The following is an 11704-nucleotide window of genomic DNA, read 5'->3' as shown; positions in this document are numbered from 1 at the left end:
CAATCTTAACCAGGTATCCTGCAAGCTATGTCTTGGGGAAATAGAAGATGGAAATAAAAATCACAGTTCTTCAACTGTTTTAAAGCTCTGATTGATCACTACAATTCGTTCATTATGTATTTTGTTACCTGGGCCACTCTCTACCTAAAGCATAAAACTCTGAAATGACAGGGTAGGAAGAGGAAAAAATCATTTTTAAGAAAGAAAAGCAACAATGTGTAGTGAAGCCTTCTGGTACCAAGAAATCCAGATCGTAAACAGAGGAGGCATCTTACTTTACACAACCACTACATTCACAGATGTTTTATGGCCATTCATTTTTGATTATCAAACTTTGCACTCTGCTGTTCACCATGAAAGACAAAATACAGAAAATATCAGCAAGTTTTTTTTTTTATTTAACAGGTGGTTAAACTTTGAACAAGTGAGATATTTTTTATCTATCCAAATCTACTAGAAAACATTAGTAAAAATGTTCCAAAAACCTCAAATCAAGATTCTATAGGAAAAGGGACAATTTTCAAGTATTTGCAGAAAACTCTCTGAAGTATAAACAAAAAAAAAAGCAAACCAAAGACCCAAATCTATTGTGAAGCCTAACCAAAAATAGTGATAGAACAGAAATGTGACATGGACAGTGGGATCTAATGCACCCTCAGGAATTTTGCCAACAACACCAAGCTGTGTGGAGCTGTTGTTATGCTGGAGGGAAGGGATGGATCCCTTCCAGAGGGACCTGGACAGGCTTGAGAGGTGGGACCATTTAAACTTCATGAAGTTCAACAAGACCAAGTACAAGGTCCTGTGTGTGTGTCAGGGCAATCACAAGCACAAATACAGGCTGGGTGGAGAATGGATTGAGATGTGCCCTGAGGAGAAGGACTTTGGGAGTTGGTGGACAAGAGCCTAACTTGACCCAGCTACGGGCATCCAAAACAGCATGGGCAGCAGGTAAGGGGGGGATTCTACCCCTCTGCCCTGCTCAGGTGAGACCCCACCTGCAGAGCTGCCTCCAGCAGGAGGCCACAAAGAGCCCCAGAGGGCTGGAGCACCTCTGCTCTGGAGACAGGCTGGGAGAGCTGGGGCTGTTCAGCCTGAAGAAGGTTCCAGGGAGACATTAGAGCCCCTTCCAGTGCCTAAAGGGGTCCTGCAGGAAAGCTTGAGAAGGACTTTTTACAAGGGCAAGCAGTGATAGGACAAGATGAAATGGCTTTAAGCTGAAAGAGGGTTGATCCTTCCCTGTGAGGGTGGTGAGGCCCTGGTTCAGGTTGCCCAGAGAAGCTGTGGCTGCCTCATCTCTGGAAGTGTCCAAAGCCAGGTTGGATGGGGCTTGGAGCAACCTGGTCTAGCGCCAGGTGTCCCTGTCCATGGCAAGGAGTGGAACAAGATGGTCTGTAAGGTCCTTTCCACCCAAAACTATTCTATAATACTGTGATTCTAAGATGTAATCCCTGACTAAGATGTAATCCCTTGTAATTTTTTCCTAGTTATTTCCTTTTATTTTTTTCCTCATTAGACAGTCAAAAATCTGATTTTTCCTTTGGTCATGTTTTCATTGTGTGTAAAGCAGTTGTCTGCTTAGACGTGTTCTCAGTATCACTTCTATGTCCTTAAACCTCTAATATCAATTCTAAGAGGCAAGGTAGGATTTTAAACCAGCACGGATAAAAGTAGAGAATCTCACTCAAAACGAAATCCATGAGTGGAAGTATAATCTAGTTCAGGCAATGGGTATTAGGTGTCTGGTACAGCAGCACTGCACCAAATCCCACAGTTCCCTTGGAGACCTTGCAGGTTGAAATAGCAGGTTGGTTGTAGTGCCTGCACCACTGCTTCTCCCACAGTAAAAACCAGAACTCATGCAAGGCAGAAAAAAATGTGATAGGACTTACTGTTTTACAATTGTGTCAGAAGCGAAGGATGCATTTTTTGCTACCCTACTAACACAGGGTCCCTTCAACATGGGACAGAAGCCTGCATTTCATAGGTCGTGCTTTAGCACTGAAAATACGTCTTTTTATCTCTGCTGCCCTGAAAAAGTAACTTAACTCCTTGCTGCTCCTTCTAGACCATGAAGATAACAATGCAGATGTCTAAGGGCATGATGAGGATTGTTTGTTAGTGTGTTAAGAGGGGAAAAACCAGGAATTGCTAGAGTGTCAGCTGCTGATCAGTGATGCTGTCAAAAGAACAGGAGCCATGGCAACCTCACATGTTAATGATGAAGAAATGACATTAAATTTATGTACTAAAAGTGTCCAAAACAAGTGTCCAAGCAGAATTCCAGAAGCACTGAATGCAAGGTAGAAAACGAACAGGTTTATTTTCTGCAGATGACATCAGTATGAATAGACATTTTCCATGTTTTACAGACTAAGCACATTTAAATAAACCAGGATGAAAAAAAATGAGATTCTTTGTTGGAAAAAATTCAGGTCATGGCCACAGTCCCAGTTGTGCTGTAAATGACAGGTTTTCATCTTCTTCCCTGCAGCTCATGGGGTCTGTGGGCTGTGTAACTGACATGGGCAAGTTTGTTGATCTTTAAATCAAATTGAATATTGTGGTGGGGGGAAACAGTTTTCCTCCTGAAGTTATAAAATGGTAAAACCCTAGGGGGTGGTGACCCTTGAAGTTTTGAGGTTTTACCCAATGAGTGCTTCTGCAAAATATAAACACATCATAAGTAGAATGGAAGAGAAGGTAGTTGTTGTTGTTGTTGAAGTAGCCGTGTTGTAGAGCCATGAGCAAGGGGCTCAGAGCCCCCTGGGGCCTCTGGGCCACCCCCCCCCTCCTCCCAGCCCCCAGCAGGGGGGCTACAGAGACTTGGAACAGTGTAAGACTGGGCTAAGTATCTGTAGCTAAGAGCTGGGGGATATTTCTTCACTGTGAGCAGAGCAGCAGCAACAGTGGCAGAACTGCACTGACTGAAGAAACGGTGGCAGAGAGCCAGAAGAGATAAGACCAAACAACAACGACAGGCATGCAGCAACACAGAGAGAACTCCCGGAAGGAGAACCGAGAGAGAGTCAGCAGCAGAGGGAGAATTAGGCTCTACAGAGAGAGAGAGGAAGTTGGGGTAAGAACTGAAATAAAACCCCATACCCCTCTGAGACCTCCGAGAGAGAGGAGGATGATAGACTCTTACTTGAAAGAGTCGTGGAGTACTACAGCACTGCAGAAAGGAGCTGTAAAGCTCAGAAGGAATGTGAAGGGGGTAACCTGGGCCCCCCTGCTGCCTGAGACAGAGCACAGAGCTCTGCAAAGGGGCTTGAATCCCCTGAAGATAGGGATTGTCACGAAGACCCCTGAGCTTCATGGTATGACCGTGGTGAAACGACCTTGTCTGGGTGAACGCAGCCCACGGAAGAGAAGACCCTCACTTGAAGGCGAAGGGCCACGAGGGCTTGAATACCCCCTTGTGTGTACTGGCAGAGATCCAGCAACAGCTGCTGCAGAAGAGGTGCCTGCTGCCTTAGAAACACTGCTGCTCTGAGAGCAGAAAGGATCTTTTCCTTCTTCCCTCCTGGACTTTTATTTGGAGGGGAGAAGAGATTTGATCCATTGTAAATACTTTTTATGTCATGGTAGAGATAGCTAAGGTTGTATATAATGTATTGTAGTATTTATTTGTACAGTCATTGTAATATATATATTCCCTTCCCCCATTTGAGTCTTGTGCGGTGTCTGGAAAAACCATCTCACACTGAGTTGAGATGTGGGAGGGAGTTTGGACTAGGGAATCAGATTTTGGGGTTCTCAAGCCATGACAAATATAAATTCCTACCAAACAGTCTACAGATCAGAAGTTGCATTTTCTTATTTAGACTTCTTGAAATTATCCCATGAGACCACAACTCATATGTGTAGGTCTAATACCTCTGTGTAGAGCTCCAAACCTGGAAAATCCTTCTGTATTGACCCCAATAGGCTCACAGGGCATGTAGCCACACACCAGATACCTCCAGTCCTTCCTCTGGGGGATTGTGTGGTAAAAGCTGACTAAGTTATCTTTCACCGACCACTACTCACATAACCCCATAGATAATGTATGGTAAAATCAATGGGTACTGTGTCTTTAAATGAAGGTGAATAAATGTTTAGGCAACGAATCTAGTTTTAGATTGTCTTCTAAAGGGGGGCTGTTGATTTGTCACTCTTTGAAGGTTGTAAAATTGGGTATTTGGCATGCAGAGAGGGTGAACTTACCACCCAGCACCCATCTCTGAGCAGACAGGGAATAAATATCTCTATCTGTCTATCTGTCTATCTATCTATCTATCTGTTTTCTTGCAGTCTGGATAGAACCCATATTTGGGACAACACTGACTGCAGTAGAGAAGCAGCTTCAAGGACTGTTCTCACACAAACATACTTCCCCCAGACATCACTGAGAAAAGAATTCCCATCTCAGCTCCATGCTGTTAGTCCAGCACTTTCATTTAAAGGTCATGGATATAAAAGTCTTGAAATCCTCATTGGAGTAAAACAGCTTTACTTCCTACCAGTAAGGAGTTTTACCCTGTCCTTATTTGGCCTTATGTCTCTGCAGTAACCCTCTGACTTAAATTCCTTGGACTGAAATTGAAGAAACTAACATAAATGTGGTATTTAAAAGAATTTAAAATGCAAAAAACTGCACATATTCCTCTCCATTCTACAGTATATATGACTACATGTGCTTAAATTATATAAAGAAATATTAATTCTAAGAAGCATTTTTAAAGATTCCACAGGATGTTCAACAGAAACTGATAAAATAAACAAAAGCCTATATACCAGAGTGATGCAGATGCGCCTGAGCACAGCTGCATTAGCACGCAGACCCTTCCTTTCCAGTCTCATTAATAGTTCAGTCTTTCCACAGTGAATACATATTCTTGTGAGGCAAAGTGATGTGCCAGGGCCTCCTTTGAGGACTGGAATAGTAATATTCCCATTCAAAGTCTGGTCTAGTTTCTCAAGAGGAGGAAAGAAAAAGTGAGGTACCATGAAACTGAGTTGCCATCATGTCTTCAGAAACCATCTCTTAACCTTTGAGAGTGTGAAGGGGAAACTCTGCTGCACTGGGGGAATGGGTGTGAATGTCCTGTTTTTGCTATGGTCAGTTTAGCAATATCCACAGACATGCTGACTTAAAGTGACTTCTTGGCAGTATTAAATTACCCTTAATTTACTGCCTTATCCCAGTGGCTTACAAAAATACCTCCTTGGAATGGTTCCAAATATGCCAGAGATACTGGCCAGCCAAGTCTCCAAAACAGTCCTCAGTTAGCAACTTCCAAACCTCACACAAGAATCCAGTTGCGTCATTTGAACACTGTTCTACGTTCCCTTGATCAGAGTCATGACCTCCCTCTGAGGAGAAGTCTTTATCTTTTAAAATAAAATGTATAGGATCTTCAAACAAACAGAACCTGACGCAGGAGAGGAATCCCAGGCAAGTGGGAGAAATGCTGTTACTGCTCCTTCATAAACATTGACAACACATGGCTTTAGGCAGCATCAGTGTACCAATAGGAACATTTCTTGTACACCATGCTGTCATTACCTTTGTGAAATCATCTGAAAGTTTGAGTTTGCTATGATCTAAGTGCCCTGCCACTGATAGATATGTAGCTAATGCCAGTACCTCGTGGCTTCCGTAATACATAGTTGTGTTCTTGTTCCCCTCTGACCAGGTTACCTTATCATCCCTGCAACAAGTTGTGCTCCTATTTCAGCAGTGACAGATCACAGCCCAGCTTCTCCCTGTGGACTCATCAGGGAGCTGTGTTTGGAGGTGTGGTTGCTCTCCTGTGAACTGTGATAGCCAGTGTGCAGAGCTACCCCTCCTTTCCCTGCTTCTCCTACAAATATCTGCAACCTCTAATGGACGGCCAGGACAAGCAGAAAAGGGAAATAAGTAACTCTAAGTGCCACTGCTGGGGTCACAGTCCCAGCTTGGATGAGTCAGCACAGCCCTAGCTGTACCAGCTATGGGGCTAACTTTGCTTCTCCGTTTACAAACTGCAAGCCAAAGCATGAAGGAAAATTTCCCAAATGCTTGCCATTATTAGAGAACGAGTGAAATAGCTAAATCTAAAGCTTTGTCTGAAAAGATGCAGCATGCATCCCCCTGTCCCCACTCCATGATGTTGAAGAAGTCTGGCAGCACTAGGACCATTTTGGAGACTCATCTGTTCAGCAATGTGACCTTTTACCTCCTGGCAGTACATCAGGTGTTGGTATCGCTAAAATATTTCAATTCTGCTACACAATGCTTGCAAACGTCCTCTTAACCTTTAAGTAGTTCCACTAAATTTTAGGCAGTCTTGTAAATCTTTCTTCCCCTGCTCAATTAAGGTTTGTTTGTTTACACTGACTTCTAGGAATGGGTCTTCGCTGTACAAATGCATTCAAAGACATTTATGAATAAAGAGGGTGGTGGTTGTTTGTTGATTCTTGGTGCCAATATTTCAGTCACCTCATTAGGATGACCATTTGATCCACCAAATAAACAGACTGAGTGAATGCTGGAAACACAGGGTTTGAAATACATGCAAGACTGAGATTCATTTGCATATGGTGCTGTAGGAACAAAGCAAAAATCTATCTTAGTAGAAATAATTTTTTTCAGAAAAAGACATAGATAGGTAAAAATAATTACATATCTTATTCCCAGCAAAGATTACAGTCAGTGATGTGTTCATACTAAGCAACTTAATCACTGCTTAATGCTAAGAAGGAACATCTTATTGAATACTTGGGAAAACATTGATGATTTTTTTTTCTCCTGAAGTTTCCTAGCTCTTTTGGTCTCATCTTATGGAATAGAACGCTTCCTCACTGGTCTTCAAAGTGCAGGATACAGAGTAAGAGCCTTGTAAGAGGCCTTTTCAAGTAAGAACTTGAAAAGCTAATTTATATCTTCCCCTACAGACTCTTGTTGATGATAAAAAGCCTGTGCAAGAGATTATGTGCTCTGGTATTTCTTAGCTTGTTATAAGAGATCACATACACATATTGTTTCAATGCTTTCTGAAGAGAAGTTTTCCTCATGCAACCTTAGGTTTTTCACAGTGAGGAGATTCACTAATCTACTTTCAATAATATTTTTTTTTGTTATTTAATTAAAATAAAATTCATTGTATAAATATTTGTATATTGCAACTCCTACAGTTTTAGGGAAAATGTAAACTAGAAACAAAATAAAGAGACATTCTGGGGTATTTCTTTATCAGAGTGCTAAATAAGCCTCCATAATTCTCAGTCTCCAGGCAAGAGCATAGTCAAACTGTCCTGTCTCCAGAACATCAAGTCCAACTGCCCAGGCTGTGGTTGGCACACTCTGGTACAGGTCAAGGAGAATTCAAAAGGAGCAAAAATCAGGATTCTCAAGAAAATAAATAGGAAAATCACAAAGGAAAATGTTGTTTTCTGTTCCAGGGTCATGCTAGAATTTAGTGTCTGTTCCCAGAGGGCACCAAAGAGGCAATGACTATGTCTCCATCCATCACTCAGAGAAGCTGAAACAAATAGTCCTCCCAAAGTTGACTCTTTTCATCATCATTTTACTGAGGTTAGAGCAGAAGCCATTTGGATGCACTTCGCTCTCTATAGGGCAAGGGGGAAGCAATGTTCACTGTAAAAACAGCCCTTTTATTTGTTTACTTCAGTACAACTCTCTCCCAGTGGAGAAAATTGGGATGGAAAAGAACTCAACAGCAGGTCTGCTTGTTCTGTGTCATATATGAGAGACCTGCTAGACATCCTGGCCCACTCTGTTGACAGTGCAGAACCCAGACACTGATACACGTCCCTAGGCTCTGAGCTGGCAATAACCTCTCCCTACCTACCATGTCATTTGGACTGGGATAGAACATTTCTTTCCTGCAAGGGGGGAAATGAATAGTTTAATCACACTGCTGAAGTGGGTGGTACACAGAAGTGACAAATTGCATGTCTTGCTGCAAGACAGGTGAGCTGCATTTGATGCTACTCTAAGCTGGGGGAGAGAGGTTTGAAAAACAAGTGTAGGTATGGCTCTATACACAATGACCAAAAATGTTTTGATGTGGGATAGACCAGGATCTGCTGAAGGCCACATGTTCTCATAATGGAAGGCAGCAACCATTCAGTGCCTGTAAGAAAAGGCATAAATAATTTGCGTTTGAAATGAGAGAAGATTTAGGAAGGCAGTCTGGAGTGAGTCAAGTAGTAATTTAGTTCAAGGTCAAAGGTTTCCTCTTCTTACTTAAAATCAGAATTAGGCTTACAAACACAGCTAGCAAGAAAATATTTTTTATGTCACTAGCTCTGCCACATCACGGGAGTTGCCAGGATTTGGGATTGAATTTGGCTGTTTCTAGACAACAGAGCATATGCTGTGCTATCGGCTGCCTGGCATGTCTGCTCTCTTGACTGTCTGGATGTCTGTGTACCACTGCCTTCTCCTCCCTTGCACATTGGATTTTCCTTCCAGTAGGAAGGAGTCACTGCTGGGATGCCACAGCTTGGGCCTGGTCATTGGCACCTCTGGAATTACCTATAAAGTGTGCCCAGGAAAAGAAACGCTTCAAAACAGGTCGAAGGACAGGTTTGTTTCAGCTGAACATTGTGTTAATGGCAAGAGGAAGGAAAATAAACAGAATATAATGCAGCAAACAGCATACATAGGTGAAACTTTCACAAGATCATAAGCACTCTGTCACTGGACTGTGTTTTCATTAGCATGCCTCAGTAAAAACAGGGTTTTTTACTGAGGATTAAGTGGATTAAGAAAGCACAATCATACCAGAATATTGCCAAGATTGTTCTAAAAACTGTATCTTAAACAAAATAGAGAAAGCATTAAAGCAGCAAAAAATATTTTAACTGCATGGCTATTACTGCCTGATTTAATTTATGTTGGAAAGAATAGAAGGATCAAAAATCTTCCACTCTGAAAAGAGTGTCTCAGCTACCAGCTGATAAATGCAGAGGGCTGACTAATAGAAAGAGCTAAAACTTTAGGAATAATTGGTTTCAGAAAGCTGACAGACTTTTTTTTTTCTTTTGATGGAGTGATACCTGGTGAAGAAAACAATGAATTCTGGTGTTAAATAATGTTGTTATTAAAAAAAAAAAAGAAGAAACACATAAACTGAGGCAGTATCTCATTGTGGCAGTGATGCTACAGTGAAGGTCAAAAGTAGTGGTCCCCCATTCCAAAAGACCCCTGATATTCTCTCTGCAGAAAGCTTTCCAGCACACACATTATGTCACAGTCTTTAATGTTATCTAATGATATTCCCTCAGGTATGCATATATTTATACACAATTAAAAGTCTTTCCCAAAACTGCAGTCACACGAGATAATAACTGTGCTTGCTTTCACAGACCAGTGTTTTAGGAAAGATTTTCCTGACATTTTTTCTGGGCATTATCTGAACATAGTTAGCAGGCATGGGAGAAAAATGCACATGGAAAATCTGTGACTGCCAGAAAAGAGCAGCTTTTGATAGCTCGCTTTAAATGGCAACACTTAGAATAGACAAAGGATTCAGTACACAGTATCTTTCTAGTTTTGAAGAAATTTGGTTTTAAAAAGATACATGTAATTAATTACTCAGCAAATGCAAGTTAGTAATTTTCCTTTTGGGATCAGACTAAATATCTGAGGGGGATAATACCTATTTATACTGGTGCATCATCCCATCCATGTTGCTGCAACACAGCACAAACACTCTGAGATGCAGAAGCTCTGGAGCTGACCACTAGTTGCCATAAGTTGCTCCAATATAATCAGAAGTACACGCAGATTAACACTGGTGAGGAACTCGGAACTCAGGAAACTATTGAGACTGAACTGCGACATATACAATATATGTGTGCATGGATTCAAAGCAAATATTTTAATTAAAAACATTAACAATGAAACACCACATAGAGTGGTAGTGCCTAATTTATTGCTATTTCTTGACAGATCTTTACACTGCACAATGATCTGTGTAAATTACATAACAACAAATAGAAAAGCCTCTGAAACCAGCAAGTTCAAACTAGGAATCTGACCAGCAGAAAGCCATTGGAGGCACAGGGGCCTGCTATCTTGCTAACTAAACACATGGCCAAATTTCCTGCTACTGCAGCAACTTATACAGTTCTGCTGACTTAATCACCATCTTGCCCACTTACATTTTTGACCTTTTAAAATTTGATTGATAAAAATTAAAATTAAGCAAAAAACACATCAAGTTGTGTAAACACACAAACCAAGATATTCTCTCTTTTTTAAGTCGACACTCAAGGACTTTCTTTCGCCCTTCTTGTTCACTCAAAATTTAATGGCCTAATCTGTATGATCCTGTGACTTCACTGGGTGCTTCGCAACATATACCTGATAATGTAGGTATCCTATATTAGTGGAGCAATTGGTTTTCCATTATGAAATATCTCATGGAATGTGGCAAGCACACAGCTGTGCCAAGACCATGTGCATGATTTTCCTATACCACCCATACTAGTTTCACTGATTACTCACTTCCTCATCTACAAAAACACATGGCAAGTTTCTTCAGGCTCAAACATCTGTACACAAACTATTTGAGCAAAGATGTTTTCATTCATTCACATCTCAGTTGCTGTGATTAACATTTTAAGCCTACATTAAATAAACAAAACTTGATTACAGAAAGTACCAGGCTAACAAATTAAATTACACGTGCCCTTCTCTTGTGCTCAGCTGTATATTACATTCCTCCATACCGTACCCTGGACAGTTGGTTGCTGCACAGTCTACATGGATATACTAACAATGTCCTTTTCACCTATGTCTCATCCTTTTCTTCTTATAAATTCAATATCAAGCTGACACTGCCCTTGTCCTGCAGACACATATCCTCTTCCTCTCTGAACAGCTTTTAAAGACAGATCTTTGTGTGCAAAAAGAGCTTCTTTGAGCGCCATTCAGTTGTTGACATTGTTAAAGCAGGTTAAAGATGGGTTTAATTTCAACAATAAAACAATGCTAGAAAAGAGCTGTTCTCTTTTTTTGGTAGACCCTCTCCAATACCGTGGACCTCAATTTTACTTAATGCACCATGAAACGTTTAAAATGCAAACTCCCCTTTAGTGTGTAAATGTGCACACACAATATTTTGAATTCATCTACGTAAGCTGTGTGAGGGTGATTTATACATAAAAGAGTCAAAGCTATCCTAAAAGCTTAAATTATCCACTGCATCTGCTAATGTAATTGTAAGCTTTATGAGATACCTCTTGTGAAGATCTAACTGTGAAACTTCATTATATTTGCACCACTGAGGAATTTATGCAATGACTTGGAATATGCACCAAACAGGCTGTCCTGCTTCCTCTCTCTACACTCTTAAAAATAGGGTGTGCAGATACACAGCCATCAGTATTGCAACCCTTTCCTACAGCAAATATCTTAAATGCATAGTAGTAACAAGATAACCAAAAACACTAAAGCTTTTAAAGCCCATAACCTGGCTAACATCCTTATAGGCTGATGAATCAGCAACTCGAAAACTTGTTATCTTACCTGTCATAAATCTTTACAAAACAATATTTGGAGCTCAAAATTACAAGGAATCGATTTTATGCTACCCTTTCTGGCATCATTAAAAGATGAACTACAATATACATTCCACAAAATCAACAGGGAATACACAACAATATAGTCAGTATACATTAACTTAATTATTGCTACTTTTAATCC

The 11704-nt window shown here is 40.9% G+C and overlaps 1 protein-coding gene across 1 annotated transcript; it reads right to left on the bottom strand.

Annotated features, from left to right (window-relative positions):
• Positions 1-7219: 7219 nt before the first annotated feature.
• CTXN3 (cortexin 3) lies at positions 7220-7538 on the bottom strand. Its single transcript, XM_008925125.2, is given in 3 exon segments — positions 7220-7353; positions 7356-7451; positions 7454-7538. Coding segments are annotated over 3 exon segments (273 nt in total). The 5' UTR covers positions 7497-7538.
• Positions 7539-11704: the final 4166 nt, after the last annotated feature.

This window comes from Manacus vitellinus, unplaced genomic scaffold (assembly GCF_001715985.3).
Source record: "Manacus vitellinus isolate BGI_N305 unplaced genomic scaffold, ASM171598v3 scaffold_23_pilon, whole genome shotgun sequence".
NCBI classification, from domain to species: Eukaryota; Metazoa; Chordata; class Aves; order Passeriformes; family Pipridae; genus Manacus; species Manacus vitellinus.
The sequence above is the reverse complement of the archived record's forward strand: the minus strand, read 5'-3'. Positions and strand labels throughout refer to the sequence as shown.